At 32.1% G+C, this 25905-nt stretch overlaps 1 protein-coding gene and 1 pseudogene across 1 annotated transcript; both read left to right on the top strand.

The window, feature by feature from the left end:
* Positions 1–25864, top strand: part of LOC111368365 — a 99006-nt pseudogene extending 73142 nt beyond the window's left edge.
* Positions 14849–20292, top strand: LOC111368844 (cell division cycle 20.2, cofactor of APC complex-like). The gene is made up of 7 exons (XM_022990320.1): positions 14849–15275; positions 15840–16115; positions 16227–16496; positions 16707–17288; positions 17452–17669; positions 17758–17895; positions 18333–20292. Exons 1-5 carry the CDS (start codon positions 15174–15176, stop codon positions 17587–17589), a joined length of 1368 nt encoding a protein of 455 aa, XP_022846088.1. The 5' UTR covers positions 14849–15173; the 3' UTR covers positions 17590–17669; positions 17758–17895; positions 18333–20292.
* Positions 25865–25905: the final 41 nt, after the last annotated feature.

The raw sequence follows: 25905 nt of genomic DNA, 5'->3' as shown, positions 1-25905 counted from the left end.
TAAAAAAAAAAAAAAATTTTACCCCCCAAAAACAAAAAAAAAAAAAAAAAAAAAAAAAAATTGCTCAATATTCGAAGCCACAGAAATGGCTCAGTATTTTCTTCTGGATATTACCAAAGTCCTTCAAGTTCAGCTATGCAATATAAAACCAAGGTCCCTGTTCGAAACATAACAGTGTCGGTTTGGCGGAGGTGATTTCAAAGATGGGTTATTTTCAATATTTTCAGTATAAACATCACTTATAACAGCCTCAGACACTACACATTACAACAAATATGGAAAATCCCTTTCCTTGTCATCTCATCCATAGCTTCCAACTCCATGGCCAAATGAAGATGGGTTTGGGCAGGTGGTCGAAAAAATCGGAACTACCAGTGGAATAGCAGGAGCTAGTTGGAGATGGAGAAAGGAGATGTGCAGCCGGTGGATTTAGTTTTGGTAGCGGCTATGGGTGAAGCGGGAAATGAGTCTCGCGTTTTCATCCTGATTTGAGGGGAGGAAATATTTTGGCTCTAATCTCCAAATTGTGGGTTTTTTTCTTTTTCTTTTTTTTTATTGCCATGTCATCCCATTTCAAAATCCTGTGAATTCCCTGTGAAATGAATTTTGTACGTGTAGACTAATTCAGTGAATATATGGAAGAATTAAAATCATTGATAAACATATTAATAAATGATGTACAAGATTTAAGAAATAAAGTAAAAGAAACAAGAAACGATATAAATATATTAAAAATTGAAATTAGAGAATTAAAAGAAAATAATAAGAATAAAGATAAGAAAATAGATAAAAAAAAATGTATAGAAAAAGAGATGACTCGAATAGGAAAGAAACATATCGAAAAAAAAATATAGTAATAGAAACAGGAAGTATGAATGATGAATTCAGAAAGAATATATTACCAAAAATATTAGAAGGGGAAGAAGAATTTAAAGAAAAGTCATTAGGAAAATTAAGAATAGAAGAAAAAGAAGATGAGTGAAGAATTAGATTTACTAATAGAAAATTTTGATCAATTAAGTCTAACTGATATAAGTGAATATCAAATTTTAATGAATACTGGAGTAGGACCTAATCCAATAGGAACCTCTAAACATAAATTACATGATACAGATGAAAGTTATGCACCTATATATAATAAACCATATAGACAATTCTATGATAAAGTAAGAGATAAACAACCACCTAAAGGAAATAAATATAAAGATATGTTTGAATTAAATGATAATTATGATAAACCAATTAATCATAAAGGAACAAAACTAGATTTAAATTACAAAATAGATACTAAAAAAACCTTATTAATTTGGGCAGATTCAATGATATTATTCTTTTTATAGAACAAAGATGACACATGAAAAAATACTGAAAGAAGAATAGATTTTTTAATAGCATCTTTTGAAGGAGATGTTAGAAATTGGTGGGAAGGAATAAGCAATGATACAAAAATATTAATAAAAAGAAATGTACAAACAGAAATAATCAAGTCAGATAGACAAGGTATAGAAAAATTAGTAGAGTATATTTCAGATGAGTTTTTAGGAGAAAATTGGATAAGAAATGTTGAAAAAGAATCAATAAGAGAAAAAGATAATGCTAGAATAAAAATAATAAATTTAACAATATGTGATATGTATAAAATTAAATAATATACTTGTGAATTTAAAAATTACTATTATGTTCAATTTTATAGTAATGAAAATCAAGAAGTATACCAAGACATGTACTATAATCAGTTACCAGGTTCATGGGGAATATATTTTAAAATATAATTTGAAAAATATGTTAGAAATAACACTGGAATACCTAGAACTTTAAGTTCAAGAATAAAATTTTTATTTGAAAGACTTGCATATATATGTCAACAAAAACAATTAATGAAAAAATCAGAAAAATTAATTAAAATATGTTGTGAAGATATGGAAACCCCTATGCAATGGAGATGTAATCCTGAAAGAGGAATTAATAAAAGAAAGTATAAAAATTTAAAATTTAAAAATTTTAATAAAAAATATATAAAACTTAAGAGAAGGTATTACAAAAGAAAAAATAACCCATATAATCAATAGAAGAATAAAAAGAAAAATAAAAATCAATGTAAATGTTGAAATTGTGGAGAAAAAGATCATATAAGCCCTGATTGTGATAAAAAGAAAGTTAGAATATTATAAAAAGAATATTTAGAAATAAAAGATGAATTAAGTGAAATGTCAGATATTGAAAAATACTATGATCAAGAAGTATATATAAGTGAAACAAAAGATGGATCAGGATCTAAATAGAGAAATTGAAAAAATAGAAAGTAATAACATAAATATATAAGAATATAAAGGAATAGAATGATATGAATTAAAAATCACTTTTGATAATAACAAGTTTAGAAAGTTGCAAAAATTATAGTTAGATTTAAAAATAGAAAAATGGGAAGTTTTTGATAGAATTTGAAAAAGAGAAAGAATAGCAATAAATGAATATCACAAAATAGAAAAAACCATAGATGTAAGGACAACTTATGAGCAACATAAATTAAATCTTTTAATAAAAAATACAGTTGATGAACTATTAACAAAGATCAGTAAAAAACAAAGTGAAAAAATTCAATATTTTATTTAACAGGAATACAAATAATGTTTAAATCACTATTTAGAGAAGTGATAGATTCACCCTTAACTATAACTTTACATGATGGAAGAATAATAAACTTAAAAGATAGTCATTTAGGAACAATAGAAGGAAATTTAGCATATCAAAAAATTATGTTTACTTATTATCCAAAATTATGTGTATCACTAAAAGATAGAAATTTTAATGAAGTTTTAGAATTACATTTTAAACTTTATAGGGATGATATCATGCAACCAAGTGATCAAATTATGACTATAGAATATAGAGCCCTATGTACATTTACTAATTATAATTATGGAAATATTTATTCCAATAAACCATATATTGAAATTCATAAAGAATGTAAAGATATTAGTAAAATAATAGAACTAAATAAACAAATAAATTTAATTTTAGAGGAATATGAATTTAATATTACAAAAAATAAACCCGAAATAACAGAATTAAATAAAGGAGAATGTTCTAATAATATTATATTTAAGGATGGAAAATTAATTAAAAGATCAAAAAGTTTTAAAATACCTAACAAAAATCAGTTAGAAGAAATCAACAAAATAAAAGATGTAAAATTGTATAAGAATGTTGGAAACATGAAAATAGAAGGAGAATATCATAATGGAAGAAAAAATATAACCGGACAAAATATATTAATAGATACATGAGCTAGTGAATGTCATATAGCTTCGATTAGAAATAAATGCCTAATAACTCATAAAACAGAACCATATAAATATGTAAATTTTGATGGACAAGTACATATAACAGATTTAGAAGTTAAGGTACCAATAAAAATAGGAGGAATAAATCTTTTATTACCATGTTACATAAATAAAAGTATGGATATAAATCCATATATACTTTTAGAAATGAGTTTTCTAAATGGATTAGATGATTATAGTATAAAAAGAGAAGGATTATATATTGTTCATAATGGACAAACTACATTATGTAAAAGAATTAGATAAATAATCAGATAAATTTTTCATTAGCTATGTATATACAAATTACTATTGTAGAAACAAATATAACAACTTGTATTTTAATAGATACAGCGAGTGATATAACAATATTTAAAAGTTTTTTAATAAAATCATAGAATAATAATAGTAATATAAAAATAAATGGAGTTACAGGAGAAAGTACTTAAATAATTAATAGTGCTGATAAAGTTAATATAATTCTTGGAAGTAAACAAGTAACAATGAATAAAATTTACAAATATGATAAACTAGAATGTGATATATTATTAGGAAGTGATTTCATATAACAATTTCAATATTATAAACAAAATAATTATATGATAATACTACAAACACTTTGTGGATATTTATTAAAAATTCTTAGAGAATTTAAACCTTATAGAGTTCAGCCAGCATAGCATGGTGATAAATGGGAGGAAAAATCAATCATTTTTAATGAAATAAAAAATAAAAGAATATTATATAAAAAAGTTCTAAAAACAGGAATAGAAATTAATATAGAAAAAATCATTGAACAACTAGAAAATGTTTATGGAGAAAATCCATTATTATTTTGAAAACCACAACACTCAAAAGCCAAAATAGAATTAATAGAAAATGTTATAATAAGAGTTAGACCAATGATGTATACTATAGAAGATACACAAGAATTTAAAAATCAGATAAAAGAATTGTTAGAACAAAAACTTATCAGACATAGTAATGAACCTCATAGTAGTCTAGCCTTTATGGTTATGAAACATTCTGAACAAGTCAGAGGAAAAGTTAGAATGATTATAAATTATAAAGAATTAAACAAATATACTAAATTTGATGGTTACTTTCTACCAAATAAAGAAGTATTAATAAATCTTGCAAAAGAAAAACAATATTATTCTAAATTTTATTGTAAATCAGGATTATGGCAAATAAAAATAGAAGAAGATAATATACAATATACTGTATTTAGCACACCTCAAGGAAATATGAATGGTTAATTATGTCATTTGGTCTAAAAAATGCACCACAAATATATCAAAGGAAAATGGATAATATATTTAAAAAGTTGAATGAATTCTTAATTGTTTATATAGATGATATATTAATATGTTCTAATAGTAAAGAAGAACATAGAAATCATTTAATTTAATTTATTAACGAATGTAAAAAAGAAGAAATTGTACTATCTAAAAAGAAATCTATAATAGAAAAATAAGAGATAGATTTTCTTGGATTATCAATAGATAAAAGAGGGATAAAATTACAGACTCATATATCTAAAAAGATAAAAAGTTTTCCAAATAAATTAGAATTCAAAGAACAAATACAAAAATTCTTAGGATGTTTAAATTATGCGGAATGATTTATTGAACATCTTTCTAAGAAAAGATATAAAATTCAAGTTTTACTTAGAAAAATAAATACTAATGGATGGAATGAAGAACATACAGAAATAATTAAATCATTAAAGGAATAATGTAAAAATTTACCAAAATTAAGATTATCAGATGAAAAAGATAATTTGATTGTTAATACTGATGCCTCAAATAAATATTGGGCAGCAATATTAAAAACATATCTTAATGAAATTTGTAGATACTCAAGTGGAACATTTAACCAAGCAGAAATAAATTATACTACTCATGAAAAAGAATTACTAGCAATTATTAGAGGAATAAAAAGTTATCATTGTTTTTATTATCCAAGAAATTTATTGTTGAAACTGATAATTCTCAAGTTGCAGGATTAGTCAGGAATAAGTTACCCTCAGAACCTTAATACAGAAGACTTTATCGATGGCAAGCTTATTTAGCATTTTATAATTTTGATATAATCCATATTAAAGGAGTTAATAATTTCCTTACAAATTTTCTCAACAAAAAACATAGAATTTGTTGATGGATAAAGCCAAGGTCATGAAATTATACCAATCTATCCTACACACACAAAAAAGGATGGATTTTCTTAAAGAAGAATCCGAAGATATAAACTCTGGAACAATCCAAATCTCAGAGATATTCAACTCAAATATAAAAATATTGTTGAATATCATCACTGAGCATAAAAAATATGTCATAGAACTCAAAAATCAAGTTGATGTTATTGCAGCACAACTAAAAGATATACTGTCTGAAACAGATATACCATAGAGCTCAAAAATGAGTTTTCCAAATCAATACCAAACAGAGACAGCTGGAAGTAGCAGTGGACCCAGACATGACAATATACTAACTGATAATAAAGGAGATTCTATTTTTGTATCATCAACTAAGAAAGTGATGATACATGGAGATAAAAGAGATACCAAAATAATCAGCATTATAGATCAAGAAGATAAAATCCTTTAAATCCAAAAAAAGAAAAGAAAAATATGCCGAAATAATCAAAATCGCTTATGAAATAAAAATGAGTAATTCATATTTCATTTCTTCGAGAAATAATGTTTATCTCAAAATAACAATCATGGAAGGAGGTGACCCTTCATTTATAAAAATTATGGATTCATGGATTTGATTTATTCAGGAAAATATTTTATTGAAATTTCAAAGTTTGATGACATATTTATTAAAGAAGTATCCAGATTTGCCAAGAAAAGAAAAATATTTTTGAAATTCTATTCAATCAGTTCAGAATATGATAGAGTTGTTTACCATCCAGTTGAACACATAATCTCAATTGGATATGTTGCAGCTAATTTCCAAATTGATGTTATGGAAAATAATAGAAAAGTTCCAACAGTGACAAAAGCATGGATCAGACATAGAAGAGCACTTGGAATTAAAGTCATCTATAACATTGCAAAAAATTTGTTTGATAAAAAAATTCTTATACTTGTGCCAATATGAAAATTGGATGTTGGTATCCAATGGAGGGTATGCAAAATCAAAAATTTTGAAAGACTATATTACAAGATTTGATATACATCAATTTTCAAGATGTTCTCCCATTATAAAAGAATCTTGTCAGCTAAAGGAGTGCCCCAACTGCATGTGAAGAAATGAAGGAAGAAAACAATAATAGAGCACATTTGTCAAAGATGAATGGAGAACAATAATACAACTGCATGTGAAGACATTGAAGATAAAGAGCAATAATAGAAAAAGATACTCTTTGGATAAAAAGATGTAGGCCCAAGGAGGAAAATAATAGAAAGGCAAGTGTGCCTTGCTGATGTACCCAGTGATATAATAGAGTCTCATAAACTTGTATAAATAGAGACATTACAATAGAAGAATATCAACTCATCTTATCTTGAAGTCTTGAGTTGTAAGCAATACCTATTCCCAGTTTGAGAAACCAGTTTTTTTAGAAATCTCTTTGTATCAAATAGAAGTCTTGTATAAATTCTAATAGAAATAAAACTCCAATATTCTTGATATGAATATGAGTTTTTAAATCTTTATTTCCATAGATTCTTGATAGATCTGATAAAAAGTTTCATTCTTATTTTAGCAAAAAGAAAGTTTTTCTTTAATAGAAGTCTAGGATTTTTATTCTTTAGAAGTTGATACAGTAAGAGTAAGTAGCTGAAACAGTAACAATTACAAGAAGACAGAAGGCCGTTGAAGGAAGCAGTTTACAGATTCAGAGTTGGAAGGTCACTCGGTTCGAAGAATACAAGTCCAGACCAAACCTAAAGTAAAACTATTAAACTTTTGCTAAAATTAGAATGAATCTTTTTAAGATCTTGAAGAATCGTAGGGATTAATTGATGATTATTTGTAAATGCCAGGATATACAATTAAAGGAATAGATAATCTATTAGAAAAAAATGTTAGAAAAGATAAAAAAAAAATATTATCTATCAATTAGAAAATGTAAATTTACTATTTGAAGAATATTGCATTTTAAAAAGAAAATATAAAATATATGTTGCAGATTATTCTTATTTGTTATATCATAAAATGGATTTATATTCAAATATTCAAAGCAGAAGATAAAATGTTCAAGATATTAGGATATATGTTGCAATATAAAAAGAATAATTTCATTAAGGGTAATATAGACCTTTTAACAAAAAGGAATATTGATAGGTCAAATAGAAAAATCTCCCATTAGCAACTTAGCTTTTCAAACAATCTACTCAAAAGATAAATTCTTTAATAATTGATAATGCACAATCTGATAATAAGTTCCAAGCACCAAATATCTAAGCATGTACACCAACTCAATCTCCAAGTACAAACATGATCAGACCTCACAAATGTCCAAATTCTCCTTTTAAAAATCCAGATGAGCAAAAATAACACTACTTACGGCTTCAAGCAACAAATATTCCAATAAAAAACAAAATTATGAAATAGTGACAGTAAAGAATTTTTTTTTGCATTGCTAAAATTATAAATAAAGAATCCTAATAAAGCGTTGATGCAGACATCGACCCAATTATTTTACTTCGTGTTTTATTTATTGATGTCTTCTTATTTTATTGGGCTTTTCTAGTGGGTATGGCCCCAATCCCGTGAATATTAGTTTTTTTGCGCTATTTATATGTTGGTAACTAGAATGACAAAAAATTTTGATGATTATAAGAAGTTGAAATTGGTTGTGGCGTCTCCTTCCTCTCCCTTCCTATTTTCTCCCGAATTTCTGCCTCTTCTCCGACTTCTTCTCCCCATTCTCTCTGGTTTCTTCCCTTTTCTTGCTGTTTTTTCTTTATCCTACATCAAATTTGATGTATGATAAATAAGAAAACAACAAGAAAGAGGGGTAGAACTGGAAAGAAAGGGGGGAAGAAACTCGAAGAAAAAGAGATCAAGGGGAAGACAAGGGAAGGAAAACAAGGCAAAACCAATTTCAATTTCTCATAATCATCAAACTATTTTGTCATTCCTGTTACTAACATATAAATAGCACAAAAAACCTAATATTCACGCCCTTGGGCCAAACCCTACCAGATAAGCCCAATGAAATAAAAATACATCAATAAATAAATAAAACACGAAGTTGGGTTGGTGTCCACATCAACCCTCCCGGGGTGGAAAAAAACTTGACCATGTCGAGTGAGCAAATCACAAAAGCTGCAGTCAGACTGACACCCAAAATGCTTCAAGACATGCCGAGGATGATATTTCTGACGAACCAAGTATCGAAACTCCAAAAATAGTGTGATCCATATTAGTTGGCACCTTTATCTTGGAATCCATGTATAGTCCAAATTAGGTGGAATGACCCAACAAATAAGGAAGTACTGAATCTTACTATCATTAGTCAATACAATACGCTCATCTAAAATAATATCAATTTTATATTTGTGTGCTGTGATAGATGGTAGTGAAGTAGAAATATCAACACAGTCTAGTTGGGGGTCCACAAAGCTAAGTAGAAAATGATCGTCAAAGGAATTAAAACTGTATTTGTAAGTAATGAAGTCCTCAATATTTAAAGAAGAGTAATAGACAAAATGTGATGAGAGATCAATGACATATGCATTTAGACTAACATGGTTTAAAATTTTAAAAAGACCAGCACTACATGCTTACAATATAATATAATCCCCAATATTAAATTTAAAATTTCGCTTATACAAATCAGTTTGAAGTTTATACAATGCATTACTTGCTTCAAGTTGTTTATTGATCTCAATATACAAGTCATGAAAATGATGTACAAATGCCTCAGCTAACATAGACATACTAGAACAAGGTCTAAAGGCTTCCTAGATCTGTAACCATGAATAACTTCGACAGAAGTCATACCTATAAACCGATTCACAGAATTGTTATATGCAATTTGAATTGTCGGAAGGATCAAATTCCAATTCCCAATATTTTCCTTGAAAATGGCATGATTACGCAAATCATTAGGACTATTGGGTTGGATAAGGTACTACATACAACATTTGACTGAGAGGTATCGAGAGCAAGGGATACAACTCCTAGATTCATAGGAAAAGTATGGATATTACATAAGGAAGTGTCCTCAACATTATTCAAGTCATCTAATTCTTCAAGTTTAGATTCATAGACGATCTTCTAACTGACCACCCATGACATCATTTCATCCCTGAAAGATTAACGTTCGACTAGGACATTTGGGAGAAATGTGATCAAAGTCCTTACAATTGAAGTACTGCAAGTAAGTATAAATCATTGGAGTTTCAAAATATTGACTCTTCATTTCCAACAGAAAATGAGCATTAGATATAGGGATGTCCTAGAAGAGACTTAACAGGAGGAAGCAGTGTTGCCTTTGATATGAAAGTCTTAAGATATTATGACGTTTACACTTATTTTCCCAAATAGGGGAAACATTAGACAGGGAAGGCTCTATGATAGACTTATGATGAGGTAGCGTTGATAAGATGGGTGAAGGATGGTGACCACGCCTTTTATATGGAGTACTAATAAATAAGTCATAGTCCCGAGCTAATGAATAAGTGTGATCAAGAGTAGTGATATCCCGAAGGAAGTGTTCACGCTTTAGATCTTCTCTTAGGCCTTGACTAAACCTATTCAAAATCAAGGCTCATCCTCAATGACATGACATTTCATTCGAAATTCGTCAAATTGAGCAATGTACACAATTACTAGCTGATTCCCTTGTGTAAGGGTATTCCATTGAGTAAAAATTTCATGACCTAAGCAACCATCGAAAGTATGAGTATCTAATTTAATGTTTCTAAAGAAATGCTCCTTATGATGAGAAAGAGAATGAGTACTATGACGACCATGGCCTCGTTCTTGCTCACGAACCTAATCCCTATCTATACGATTGTGTTGAAAATATTTTTGATCACCTTGTCAATGACGATATTGACACTTTAGAATTATTAACATCAGTCGAATGAGGAATTTGCTTAAAATTGTTTAGATTAGTAGCTAGATCTCTGCTCTTTTCATAAGTAGCGGCCATCTCGATTTGGACAGCCGCTAATTGAGTTTGTAAATGTTGTTGGCTAATGGCAAGTTGAGTTAATTGTTTAATGAGTGCATCTAATTGGGATGGGTCCATGGTTAATTTACTAGAAAGAAAGGCGTTAAGATGACCAATACGCAATTGCAAGTAATATAATATCATCTAAATAACGTCCAATGATGAGATCAATGAACAATAAGTGCGAGCAATGGAAAATAACAACTTCAGCATTTTTTTTAAATCTCTCTCGCTCTCTTTTCTTTTCTTTTTTAATAAATTTCGAGATTAAGTAAATTCAAATATGGCAAGATAGTATTGCTGATTTATGTAAAATAACAAAGCACAAATCAAATACTAGTCAAAACTTAATCACGTAAAATTAGTGGGGGTAAAACGGGGCTTTGACGAAATCAAGGGATTCAGTCATGTAATTTTAGGTATATTATCAGAATAATAGCAACGCAAAAATTTAATCGATGCAATTTTAAAATGAAACAGAAAGTGTAGTAGCCTTGCTATTGTGGAAGTGGTTGACGAGAAGAGGTAGGTTCACCTGTGTTTTGCAGTGATTGGGTTCAATGTGGGAGATGGAGATGATAGGGGGCCGAAAGGGAGTTGGTCATGGTGTTGGAGATGGTGAGTGAATTTGGTCTAGATTGGGAAGTTGGGAATTGGGTTGGTTAGGGCTGGGCCTTGTGTTTTGGAGTTGGGCTGCGTGGGTTATGGGTTTGGGAGTAAGGACTGTGGGTATATATGGGTTGTTATAGGGTTTGGGTTAGCATGAGTTGGGTTGATTTTGTATGTAGGCCGATTCTATGTAGGGTTTGAGTGTTATGGATAAAATTTATGGAACAACACTGTTTATCTATCAGCAGCAGCAGCAGGCAATTTTATTTTTTTTACTCGAAATTTTTTTTTTCACACCTTTTAACTAAGGAAGAAACTGATACCACACCAAATTCTTTCTTTTGCGCTGCTTTAAGATTTTGGATAAACTGGTCAATGATTTGAAATCATGGACAGTGGGTGCGTGATTTTGTGAAAATGGTTGGAAGAATATCTAGAAAATAATTGAAGTTGATTTGATAGATTTAGATGAAGAAATATTACCCAAGTTTAGCTCTGGTATTAAATTTGATGTAGGATAAATAAAAAATAGCAAGAAAGAGGGGAGAGAACCAAAGAAAATGGAGGAGAAAATGGAGAAAGAGAGTTCAAGGAGAAGGCAAGGGAAAGAGAACAAGACAAAACCAATTTCAATTTCTCATAATCATCAAACTATTTTGTCATTCGAGTCACCAACATATAAATAGCACAAAAAATCTAATATTCACATGCTTCAGCCAAACCACTAGACAAGCCCAATAAAATAAAAAGACATCAATAAACAAAATATGATTGAGGTCTTGGTTGAAGAAGCATTTAGGCCTAAAGGCCGATACCCCCATTTCTTTTTGAAGCCATTTCAGGATTTTCTCCGGCTAGGCCATCTAGCTCTACATTGTAATACACCTTGAAAGCCAAAAAAATAAAAAGATCCTTCCTAGGGTTTATACAGTAAGGATAGATGTCTAAATACTCATCGATCTTGAATTTGAAATCATAACTCCATAAATGAAGTAAAGTCAAACTATTACAATAGTAAATGGGGCAATTGCGAATCAAAAAATCAATATGATTTGAAATCGTAATCCCTTTTTACAAATGCTTACGATTATCATTAGCTTAATAATACTCATGCTCTTAGATCTAAAAAGATACGAAAAATTATAAAGAACTTATATTGAGTAACAAATATGATTGTGAATGCTCAATTATAAATACATCACATGACACATGTTGGATACTAGTATATTGTATTTAAAAGTGTGGGAGGGGGGGCTGCTTGAACAACCCCTTAGACAACCAAGGGGTTATGTGGCATCCCCCTATTAGGAGAGTGTCTACTGCGGGCTTTATTCATGAAAATTAGTATAAAAAAAAATTTCATCTACTAGCGCCAATTAAAACATAATTCCACTGTTACTGTACTTTTTATTTTATTCCAAAAATACTATAACTAGTAGTAAAACGCTCTCTTTTTAGTGTTCAAGAAACACTCACTGATCCCTCGAATTACCAAACATATCCCATCCCTCAAGTTACCAAACATATCCCACAAATCATGTACTTTGAAATTTAATCATAGCCAAATAAATCTTCTATATTTGGCTGGCACAAGATTATACTGTAAAAACCCTAACCCCCTTCTTCTTCATCTCATTAGTTCTTCTCTGCTAGTCACCTTTGCAAATCATCTCAATCCCGATAATCTTGCATCCAAATGGACACTCCTAGAAATTGCTACTCTTGTGAGATTCTTATCAAGATTCACGTTGATCACTAGAACTTTAAAAGAGAGTGATCATAGCACAACCAACACAAAGAAGAAGAAAAAGAAACACCACTTTGATCCATAAGTTCTTGATTTATTTTTTTAAAGAATTTTTGTATTTTAAAAACTCGGTTTTTTTTATTGTTATTGATTAATAACCATTTTTAAAGGAATACACATTATTGAACCAAATTATTTGCCTTTTTTGTTCCTAAACACATTTTTGTAGTTATAGACCTCAAATTGTTAAAAAAAATAAAAATAAAAAATCCTTTATGCTCAATTACGGTAATAATTGAAGTGCAATTATATTTTCAATTGTAGGGTTGTGGAATGTTCATGATCTTGCAATTACTCTTTGCATGTTATAACTCAAAAGTAGAAAATTATAGCAATCAAAATAAAGCAAAATCTATCTAAAGCAATATCTTTCTTCGTAACATATAATGTCAAATATTTTATAAACCAAGTATCATTTGTAATATTTAATCATACGCATTTTATAACATGGTTTTAAAGTGAAAGAAACTTAATATGTAACATACAACACATTATGCCAATCTATGTAATGTGACATTGCACTTCATTTTTGATAAATAAGTTGCAACAAGTTAGAAGCCACCATATCACTGTTAAGAATTCGTAACAAGCCAATAATCTGAAAAAATGTACAATTTGGCTCATTACACATCAATAAACACATATGCAACACAACATGGTGTATATTGGATCTGAAATCTTAAAAGCTTAATGTTGTAACAAACTATGATATACATCACACGGATAACAATCATAACATTCATATATGACTAAATAGTAAAGAAAAGTTCCATGACAATCCATATTAAGTAGTTCAAATAGACCTAGAATTTCAAATGCTTGTATTAGTCATATATGCTAAAATGAAAATTCACAACGTGTTACAGAAATGTGATACGACTATCGTGAGATTTTTCACTAATTTGATTTACACTTATGCAGTCTAATCGTCAAATTTGAAATTTACTAACACGAATAATGAAAAAATAGACTTGTTAAATATTATGGCACAAAGTTTAAAAACAAAATAAAATATGAATAATTTCATCTTAAGATTCGAAAAAATAATTGTAAATTGTTTACTGGTTGCAATTGTTTTGATTCATTGGGGGTTTAAATGTAGAACCGTGCTAGCCTTACAGAACCAGATTGTTGCCAGGCACATACATTCGTGGGGCTCGCGTAATTTTTTTTAAGGTATGTTGGGCCTTGCACAGTGAAGGGCCCTGTAAGTAACCTGTGAAAAATGCCCTGTACATTGGGCATTTCTCTTAAATGTAGCTAATTTCTAGGATTTATAGTCAATATGATAGCGGTTTATTGGCTGTTTCTATTTATGTTCAATTACTTTAATTAAATATATTAAACATGGAATATCAACAATTTTAACAATTTTATTTTGGTAAAATATTTAGCAACTTGGGATGTCAGTTATTATGGGCATGTTAATAGCTATTTAAGTGTTTGAGTTACAAAAATTAGAGAGATTATGGAAGTAAGTAATTTTGGTTTATTTTTGTATAATATCTAGTATTTATAGTATATAAATTAATATATAGTAATTTATAAATTATTATTTTTTCCTTGGTTATACGTGAATTTTTCCCAAATTACTAAAATCGTACTTTTAAATTTATTAAGATAAAAATTTAAGTATTCTCGAATTTAGTCAAAATGACTCAAAACAAAATTTGGAAGTTCGCAATTCTACCTATCCTTTTATTCATAAAGATAATTATCTAAGAATTAGATCAATTCTACAAAACCATCAAAGTTGATGAGAGAATCTTAGTTCAAGGAAACTTTTTAAAAAAAGGAATAATAATAACAATGAAATAAGGCTTTTTATCGTTTATGGGTAAATAAGGCAGGAAGCAATAATAGAAGCTTAAACTAAACAAAAGAATTTCCTCAGGGGCAATTCCGTCCGATCAAATCTCAACAGCTCTTTCTGAATATAAATATATATAGCCGTTAATCATAATCCCCTATCCCAAATTCATTGGCCGTTTGTATCAATCAAGAAATCAATATTTCGCTCTCATTACACAGGGCACTCTCGGGTCGCACTCACAACCACCAATCGATCTGAATCCGCTTTGGCTCTCTCTTTCTAATATTAAATTCAATTTCTTGGTTATTATTCGCTTTAATTCTGATTTTGGTTGTTAAATCTAACGCTTTTTGCAGGCTTCGTTGTTCTTGTTTCAGTTTTTCTTTTTCGTTTTTATTTGCAGGGAATTCTATTTCTCGCTCTCTTTCTTTTTTAGTTTCATATATCTTTTGTTGTTTGTGTATTTATTTTTGTGCTAACGGTAATGAAAATTCGAAGTGTTAATACATCTGCATCTTCGAACAAGACTCAATCGCGAAGCCCGCTTCAGGAACCGTTCCTTCAAAGACGGAGTTCACGGGAGAATGTATGTGGTTGTTTTACTGTGTTCAATATTCTAGTATAGGCAGATATATATATCTATGTTAAGAAGATTATTGGAATTGGGAGAAAAATAAAGAAAGCTTAATTTGAAATTGGTCATGTTTTTCCAAGATCACACTTCCTTCAATTGCATTCAATGATTTTCGATTTAATCACACAAATTGGGTGGATTTTATTTGTTTTACAATGATGGGCTTTTTATATGATTGTTTTGAAATTGTCACCTTTATAAGGGGGAAGAGAATAATTATCTTAAAATCGAGTATATATTTTTCCAATTCTGATTCCAAGTACCACGCTATCTCATCTGCAATTATGCTTTTATTTTTTTCAATTTTATTCGACAAATTAGGTAGTTTTTATTTGCTTTACAATATGTGTTTTCAGTTTGATTTATAAACTTAGGGTCTTGAAGTAGTCTGATAAGTTTAAATTGAACTCCACATCTGAAATCACGTTTTTCGATTTTAGAATTTGTTTAATTTATGTTAATTTTAGACGAACATAACTGTGTATCTAAAACAATTGATGCTTTTGTTTTGTGCAGTTGGACCGGTTCATACCAAACAGATCAGCGATGAACTTCGACTACGCGCGTTACATGCTTGCAGAAGCAAGGACAGGTAAGGAAAATCCTGCAACGGTCTCTTCCCCATCCAGAGAGGCTTACAGGAAACAACTTGCTGAAGCCTTGAATATGAATAGGACGAGAATTCTTGCTTTCAAGAACAAACCGCCTACTCGCAAAGAGACAATTTCGACTGATTTTGCATTGGCTACTCATGAGGCCAAACCCTCAAAACCCCGTCGGCATATTCCCCAGGTTAATGTTGTTTTATATTGTTTCATGAAATTTTATACAAGTGGATGGGAGAGTTTTTTAACATGAATGTTTCCTAAAAATGATCATAATTCAATTCGTATATTTATGCAGACTTCCGAGAGGACTTTAGATGCTCCTGATATTGTGGATGATTACTATTTGAACCTATTAGATTGGGGCAGCAGCAACGTTCTCTCCATTGCTCTTGGAAATACCGTGTATATGTGGAATGCATCTAACGGTGCTACATCAGAACTTGTCACAATTGATGAAGAAAATGGTCCTGTTACCAGTGTCAAATGGGCTCCCGATGGACAGCACATTGCTGTTGGCCTGAACAACTCGGAAGTTCAGATATGGGATTCGACAGCCTCTAGACAGGTGCTTATCCTCTAATATTTTCTGATCATCGATAAAGGATTGGACTCAGACTCAAATCTAGCTGGGTACCTCTATCCACCTCTATCCAATTGATTTGGCATGGATAGAGATCTATTTTGTCCAATCCAGTTGACCCACTGTAAACCTACAATTTGTTTAAAATGTATTAGTATTGCATAAAATGCTTATTTTGATTTACTTCCAATGCAGCTGAGAACTTTGAGAGGTGTTCATGGGTCACGAGTTGGAGCTTTGGACTGGAACAATCACATTTTGACTACTGGAGGCATGGATGGTCAGATCATTAACAATGATGTTAGAGTGAGGGCACATATTGTTGTAACTTATAGAGGACATACTCAAGAAGTTTGTGGGCTTAAATGGTCAGCCTCCGGCTCGCAGTTAGCAAGTGGCGGAAATGATAATCTGCTCCACATATGGGACAGATCCATGGCTTCTTCTGATTCTCCAACACAGTGGCTGCACAGGCTCGAGGAACATACTGCCGCTGTCAAAGCTCTTACTTGGTGTCCTTTCCAGGGTAATTTACTCGCCTCTGGTGGGGGTGGAAGTGACCGGTGCATAAAATTCTGGAACACGCACTCTGGTGTGTGTTCGAACTCGGTTGACACTGGCTCACAGGTGTGTGCTCTATTGTGGAATAAAAATGAGCGCGAATTGCTTAGCTCTCATGGGTTTATAGAAAATCAGCTCACTCTCTGGAAATACCCCTCCATGGTGAAAATAGCTGAGCTCACTGGGCATACATCAAGAGTTCTTTGTATGGTTCAGGTACTGAATTGTATCTTATTCGAAGAGTGATGTAATGCTCCCATTTTTTAGCATCTTAAATCTGATCATTTTCTTGTGGTACTGAGTTTTATCTAATTCGAATGTAATGCCACCATTTTTTAACATCTTAAATCTGATCCTTTTCTTGTGGTCTTTGATTTAGAGTCCGGATGGATGCACAGTTGCATCAGCAGCAGGAGATGAAACTCTGAGGTTTTGGAATGTTTTTGGGACACCTGAAGTGGCAAAACCTGCACCCAAGACAAACTCAGAGCCATTTGGTCACTGGAACATTCGATGATTGACATGAGAGAGCAAAGCAGATTAAACTGCATGAAATTGTAAGATCGAAGAAAACAAAAATGATTAACAAGTCCATAGGTACAAATTATTGACAATACCCTTTAATGTATTCATTCCACTATATATTTTAAGCTAATTATTTTCTACAATTTCCATTTTCTGACAGGGGGTTTCTACTGACAACTACTCATGTTGGGTTCTGCAATACCACCCCCGCAATGCCTTTTTTTCTAATGCCTTTGTATTTTCTCATGTGAAGTTCAGTTACACTGCTCATTGTCTTTTAAGCTACACAAGTCCATAGGTACAAATTATTGACAATACCCTATACTATATTCGATGCAAGAGCTTTCTTTTTGACACACTTTTTTAGCCCGCTTTTTGAAGTATAGATAAGGGCGGCTAACATAAAAATCACATTTACATTTTCTTGGAAATTTAGAAACTATTACTTCTTGTAAATCACCTTCATTCTAGAGATTTGAGATTATCTATTTCAAGAATTTGCCTTTTGTAATAGCATAAGGCATATATCAGAGTTCAGTTGTCGTTTATTTCATTAGTTGATGTCACATATCCCTCTTGATCCTTGTGCTAGTTTATATGTTTTCTGGACATACTTTACGAATTTTGCATGGTTTATTAGCTAGTATGTAGTTTCTATGTGTTCTATAGCTGTATTGCATGCAGAGTGTTTTATTGTGTCTTCCATTAAATATAAATAATTGTTTTCCCAAATAGGTACAATTATGAGAATGACACAAGAATGGAGGCTTCTTCTTCTGATGATGTAAGCTCACCATTGGAATATCAACTTTATGGAAATGGTAAGAATGGAGGTGATGCTCTGTCCAGAGGTACTGAAAATAAACTTCTGGAAAGAAAGGTCTCCTTTCTCTGTTAAACAATCTTTTTATATCATGTTTTTCATTGTTCGTCCTTGCATGTCCTTTTGTCATTTGGCAGTGACTGCTCTTCTGGACTTTTAAGTGGTCCTGTAAGGAGCTTCCCCAGTGTTGGGGAGGTCAATAAAATTTATTGATCCTATCATTCAATAGATATTCATGTTTTACGCTAAATACCACATTTTTCTCGTCTTAAGGCAACTATTTTGGCTGGGTTACTTTTTTTGCTCTTTTTCTTTTTTATTTTTCATATTTTCTTTCCTATAGAAAGCATGTCCAAAAATTTTTGGCCACCGAAGATGCACAAAACAAAACTGCAGAAGCTTGAAACTTGAGTCAACTTTTTTTGAATCGTTGTTGCTGGAACGTCACAAAATATGAGCAGCCTCAGACAGCTGGAGTTAATATTCACTCTGTGGTATGCTATCTTAGGGGTACCTCTCCGTTATCATAATTACTACGATGTTTTGTAGCTACAACTCTTGTAAATTCTAGAGCAAATTTGATATTTGCAAAGACCATGTGACGTAAAATATTCAGAGGTGCTAACTTGTGGTAGTATGCGCAATTAAATTAAAACTTATCCTACTCATGTACTAAGTTATGAGATAGAATTTTTTTGCATAATAAAAGTGATGAGGACATCTTTTATTTTGTAGTTGGACTTACTATTTTACTTATGTGTTTAGTTGGGCTTGTACGTTGGGGTTGGCCCAAGCTCTTTTTCTTTATGTTTATTGCTTTGCTATTTATACTTGGTTTGTTGTTTAATTTGGACACAATGAAGATGCTGAATTGAATGAAAATAAGCTTCGCTTCTCCTGCCTTCGCCTCTTGTTCTCTTCTTCTCCGGTCTTCTCCCCCCCATTCTCTCCCTTCCTCTCCACCTTTCTTGCTGCCTATTTCTTCCTGTGACTGTGATTATTTCTTGATCTATATATTGATCCTACATCAACTTGGTATCAGAGCTAAATCTGGCTTCCTTCACCCACTATTGAAAACCCAATCAATTTACTCTCCCGCCAACAACGCTGCCACCATCTAGAAATAGGCCCAATCCATACATACAACCAGTATATCCATCACCTGCTACTGCAACTCCCTTTTCTGGTTAACCAGTGCTGCCAGAGAAACCACCACGTCCTTTCACTATCGCCCGAAATTCACTCAACACCCAAACTTCCTCCACCACTACAACCCCCACCAAATAATTCCAACAAACACGACCACCATATCCAATCGCAAAATCGCCACCAGTCTCTTACAAATCGACCTATGTCCAACTTCATGTTACAGCAATTGCTACTGTACCCAGCCCCAAACAAATCGACCGCCGACAAGAACTGCATACCCACGACTGATGACACCATAACGGCCAGTACCTTCTCCCAAATCACGAACACCACTCAGTAGATTCTACAACCAACTCCATAAAATCAAAAGAAATCCACAAAACCCACCCACCTTGTTCAGTCACCACCTTTCCACCTCCCCGAGCTCTGGCGACCCAAAATCGACCCACCATTCTCCCAGATTTCGAGCCACTACGACGCCAACCAGTACAAACACCAGTTGTTCTCTCTCGTCGACAGCCAGGGTCTACCAATTGCCGCTGCTGCCTATTTCTACAGATAAGGCTGTAAATATTGGGGTCATTTCACGTGTGAAAAGAATCGGGAGTTAATCAAAAGTTTTGTTTGGGCTTTAGTATGTTGTTGTCTTTAGTTTTGTTTTGGGCCACTGTTTCTATCCTTGTTTTGGCCTGTTTAGTTTGCAGCTTAATTAAAAAAAAAAAAGAAAAGCGGAAAAAAATTATATTTTCTAACATTGTTTTGCCAGGTACATCTTCTTGTCTTGTTGATCGATCCAGTTACCTCAGCAATCAAAGAGGGGAGTTACTGTTTTTCTTTATCTTTAGTTTATATTACTGTTTCGTTTTAAAATTGCATCAATATTTTTGTGTGCTGCTGTTATCCCAGTTTTTATCTAAACTCACGTAATTGGACCCATTACCTTCGTTAAATTCCACTCTTACCTCACTTATTTTACGTGATTAGGTCCTGACTCGTATTTGGCCCTTGCTTTGCTATTTTACATAAACCAACAGTATTAGCTTGCCATATTTAGATTTATTTAATCCCAAAATTTATTTAAAAAAAAAAGGAAAGATAAAATGCTCAAATTGTTTTTTTCCATTGCTTGCACTTTTGTTTATTGATCTCTCTATCTCATTTAGTTGCTATTACAGTGCATATAGTTGCATAGTGGTCGTCCTATCACTTCTAGTTACCTTAATCATGAACCCCTCACAATTTGATGCACTTACTCGACAAATAGCTGTTATCCTGCTACTCTTGAAAAGAGTAAGGCTCTATCCGCTAATTTGAACAACTTTAAACAAATCCCTAGTTCAACCGATGTCCATAAATCTAAAGTGTCCCATAATCATCATCAACATGGTGATAAAAAATGCTTTATGGACGAGATAATTTTAAATTTCTACTCAATGGAATGCCCTTAAACAAGGAAATCAACTAGTGACGGAGTATATCAGACAATTTGAGGAATTTTGAACCAAATGTCATTTCATTGAGGATAAGACCATAACTTTGAGTAGATTTAGCCAAGGTCTAAGAGATGATCTTAGGCGTAAGCTTTTCCTTTGAGGTATCACTACTCTTAAATCAAGCTTACTCTTTAGCTCGAAATTATGAGTTGATTATTAGTACTCCATATGAAAAGCATGGTCATCGTCGTTCACCCATCCATCCCATTAGCTCCACCTCACCATAAGCCTATCATAAAGTCTTCCCCATCCAATGTTCCTCCCATTTGGAAAAATAATTGTAAAGATCATGATAATCTAAAGCCTTCTTCTCCATATAGAAGGCGTATTGACAATTCCTTCTGTTTCATTGGCTCTAGTTCCTCCCATTAAGTCCCTTTTAGAACCTCCTTCGTCTAATATTCTTCCAATCTTTGAAAATAAGGGTAAAATTTTTGAAACTCAAAGGACTTCTTCTTATTTGCTGTGCATCAGCTGTGAGGTCTTTGGCCACATTTCTTCCAAATGTCCTAATCAAACCTTAGTCATGGAAGAACGAAAGAATGCAATAGATGAGCCGTTAGAAGATATAGGAACATAAACTTGAAGATTTTGATGACTTGGATGAGTGAGGACACTTCCTTAGTTGGAATCCCAACCCTTCCCAAGACTTTAGAAATTATATACCCCTTGTTTCCGACAACTATCGATCACATGTTATATGTCATACCCTTACCAAAACTCAAAGAGTTTGAGGATTTCACTAGTCACCTTTGGAGAATTTAGTCGCCTATGGTTAGCACTAAATCGAAATTCTCCATTACTGACCAACCTCAAACTGATGGTCAAAATGAAATTGCTAACCGAAGTCCTAGCAATTTATTACAGTCTCTACTCTAGAAAAATCTTGGGAATTTGGACTTGATCGAACAATTACATATAACAATCCTGAGAACTGGTCTTTAGGTCTAAATCCCTTTGAAGTTATTCCTGGTTGTGAACCTAGGAAACCTTTAGACCTTATTCCTATGTACCCACATGCTAGTGTGTTTATGTCAGTTGAGGTAGTTGTATCACATTTTCATAACTTGCATATTGAGATCAATAAACAATTAGAAGCAAGTAACGCATTATATAAACCTCGAGCTAATTGGCATAAACAACATTTTGAATTTGATATTGGGGATTATGTTATATTGCAAGCTCATAATGCTGGTCCTTTTAAAATTTCAAAGCAACGTCTAAATGCATATGTCAATGACCTTTTATCAATTATGACCATCACCCCATTTTATTTGTTACGGATTTCGATACTTACAAAGGCTATTTTTTAACCCCTCTGATGATCCGTTTCTACCTCTACATGAGAATTCCCACACTAAATCTTTTGCTATGTCTACTTCAATCCCACCTATTATGGCACACAAAAATAAAATTGATGTTATTTTAGATTATCAGATTGTGTTGACCAATGATAGAGAGATTTAGTGCTTTCTTGTTCATTGGATGGATCTACTTGATTCTGACGGTACATGGATTCCCAAAGGGAGACTTCAGCGGCGTGAGCTAAATTCATTGGAGCTTTATTATTTAGCAAAATCCTCATTCGCCTAGGTTATCTTGTTCAGCTCATATTTTTGCGAGTAATTTGCAATTGGCGTTGTCATCATTTGTGGAATTTCGATATTTGGTTCGTCAGAAAGATCGTCCCCATGGTTTGACTTGAGGTATTTTGGGTATCAGATCAACTGCAGGCTTCTGTGTTTTGTTCACTCGACAGGGTCAGTTTTCCTCCCACCCCGGGAGAGTTGATGAGGACATCTTAGGTTTTTTATGTTTAGTTGGACTTACTATTTTACTTATGTTTAGTTGGGCTTGTATGTATGTTGGGGTTGGCCCAAGCCTTTTTTCTTTAGGTTTATTGCTTTGCTATTTGTACTTGGTTTGTTGTTTAATTTGGACACGATGAAGGTGATGAATTGAATGAAAATAAGCTTCGCTTCTCCTGCCTTCCCCTCTTGTTCTCTTGCTGCCTATTTCTTCCTGTGACTGTGGTTATTTCTTGATCAATATAAAGAAGGTTAGTAATCTTTATTGAGTCACCATATGCGTTCCTTTCGGATCAAAGCAGCGTTTAATAAGTCGAAATACCTTTATTTAAGTGTGATTGTAATGTGCCATGTTGAGAGGGGGAGGGAGGGGGGGAGGTGGATGAAGAGATAAGATAATAGATAAATATAAGTTGTCACAGCTCTCCACCAGTATTGTAGATTGTAACCTGATAAGGAGGAAAAAGTTTCTGCTTTCTATTATTTGCTAATTATTTACATGTTCATGTAGTCTTTTTATCATGAGTCTCATTTTAATCCTTCAATTTTCTAGTTAGCTGAATACTAACTAGAATATTTGTAAGTTCGAACTTTTTAGACGTCAAGCACCCTTTTTAGCAGTTCTCTTCTCTTTCTTTTGTAACGAGGTTTGGGCCAATGAAAGAGAAGCTGCTGGTTTAAGGGCTAGCTTGAATATATATGTCCGAAATACAACGCTTAAATCAATTATCTGCTGAGAGGAAAGGACGATGAAAATTTCTAGTTTGTGAATTGAGGCAATGAAGATATTAGTGCATCAAGGCATGAGTATTCACTTATAGAATTTGACTGAAAGGCATTTCTAGCATGCATAATGTTAATGACTGGAAAAAAAAAAATAGAGGAATTTTACCATGCATACATGACAATATTTTCTTGAATAGATAAGAGATGTTACACCCAAAATTATGGAAATGAGGAAACACATATTTTTGCCAAATTGAAGAACTGTAACAATATCAAAACTAATGTTAATCGGCAAAGATGACTAAGAATTTCATAAACGGTCAAGGCAGTTGGTTTTGTGAACTGAAGCTGACTTATTCTATTGATTCACCATTTTACAGCATTGGCCCCACTAAGTAATATACAGGGTGCAAAACGTTATGTTTATACAGATATAATAGGTTTATATCATGAAATGTATGCTGAATTACTCAATAAAATTGTCAAGGTAAGTTTGATTATTTCAGTCCAGTCATTTCAGCAAAGGACAGCTTACATTTTTAGTTGATAGGTTTCTAATGGTGATTTGTTGGTTCTTAAAACTTTATGTAACAAAGTGTTATTTGTCGACAACATATATTGTTTTTACCATATCATAATTTTACAAGTTTTTTCTTTGAGTTAATGAGTGCATGTAAAATAAGATTCTTTTTGGATTGTTCGAGTTCATCTATATTAAATTTCTACATCCGTTAACGATGCCATTAACTATTGTAATTAATTTATCATTTGTCAATGAGACATTTGCAAACATTTAGTGCTCGACTGTTCTCGGAGCTTTGACTGCAACAATAAGAGAACTAAAGAATCTGACAATGTTCGCCCGTTGTGACTTTGATTGCTTTTAATGAGCCAACAACTGTAATATAGTTGTCGTTGTCTAGGTGTCAAAATAAATATTAGTTTATACTTTTTTGTAGGTCAGCAGTGTATATCTATAGCACTTTTCTTCATGTGGATTAGAAAAAAGGCTTTGATTTTCAGTAACTCATATATCAGTGTCTGTTTGTGAGCCTAAAATCAAATTTTCTAATTAGTTTGCAGATAAAGTTTGGAAAAAGAAAGTAAAATATTCTTCTTCTATGAATCAGTCATTATTTAACAACAGTTCTGTTTTATTTTTCTCAATATTGGAGGTTGCCGCAGCATTCTGGAGTCAGCAGCCGTTAGCTTCCAGGAAGTATGCATCAAGCACCATAATTCCAGCTTGCAATGTTGTTGTGGACTTATCAAACAATGCAAAAGATCTCATTGACAATGAAGTTTCTGCTTTCTATCAAACTCCTGCTAATAGCATGTACATGTATAAAATATTGTAAAAAAAAAAAAAATTCCCACCCTTCCTGTGTGTATTCGGTAGCAGCTCTTAATAATATTATAATATGTGCTATGGGAAAATGTGCTTTACTACTTTGACCATAGATTGAGTCTTATTTTGATTATTGTCAAGGATTGTGTTAATGTCATATTTTAAATCCCTGTACCTATAGCAGCTCTTAATAATATTATAATATGTGCTATGGGAGAATGTGCTCTACTACTTTGACCATAGATTAAGTCTTATTTTGATTATTTTCAAGGATTGTGTTAATGTCATATTATTTATAGGCATTTCTTGTATATTTCACTTGAACCTCGTCCTTCTCCTAGCTATTTCTCTTCCCACTTGTTGGCTCTTACAGGTAAGTTGACTATTTCTAAGGTTTTTTTTTTTTTTTTTTTTTTTAAAGATTAAACTGAACTTAATTCAAGATCCTCATGTTTTGCTCTATACCCATGGCTATTTGTTACCATCAAGTTTTCTTATGTGCCCTTTGATTTCTGATTCGGGCATTATTGGAGTCAATGGGTGCTTAGGATCTAAAGGACCTAAAGCAGTTGCTACTGCTGAAAGGAATGCTACGGTACTGATAGCAAGAACTGGTGCCAGAGATCCATCTGTAGTTCCATATATGCCGCATTTCTGCTGCTCTACAATATCCTGCTGGTAAGTCTTTTCCATCCCTACAAATGTGCCAGTATCCACATTTCAGCTAACCTCCCAGCAGTGATTTGTATCAAATATGTAAATTTAACTCTAGCTCATCTCCTTAATGAGGTGGGGTTCCTTTTGATGAGCTTTGCCATCAGACATTTTCCCAGAACTTAAGAGAAGGAAAAAATTATATTACTTATTTCCTATCTCTATGAATGATGGATTGTAGCGGATACATGTATGACATGACATGAAATGAGAACATTGAAACATTAATTGATCTTAAGTCCTCGTG

Source organism: Olea europaea, chromosome 19 (assembly GCF_002742605.1).
Source record: "Olea europaea var. sylvestris chromosome 19, O_europaea_v1, whole genome shotgun sequence".
NCBI lineage: Eukaryota > Viridiplantae > Streptophyta > Magnoliopsida > Lamiales > Oleaceae > Olea > Olea europaea.
This window is presented reverse-complemented; position numbering and strand designations above follow the sequence as displayed.

Excerpts from the sequence above, each read along its gene's own strand:
- LOC111368844 (XM_022990320.1), top strand. The coding sequence starts at position 15,174 with ATGAAAATTCGAAGTGTTAATACATCTGCATCTTCGAACAAGACTCAA. Across the intron at positions 16,116-16,226 it reads CCCGTCGGCATATTCCCCAG|ACTTCCGAGAGGACTTTAGA; the intron begins GTTAATGTTGTT and ends ATATTTATGCAG. Across the intron at positions 16,497-16,706 it reads ATTCGACAGCCTCTAGACAG|CTGAGAACTTTGAGAGGTGT; the intron begins GTGCTTATCCTC and ends CTTCCAATGCAG.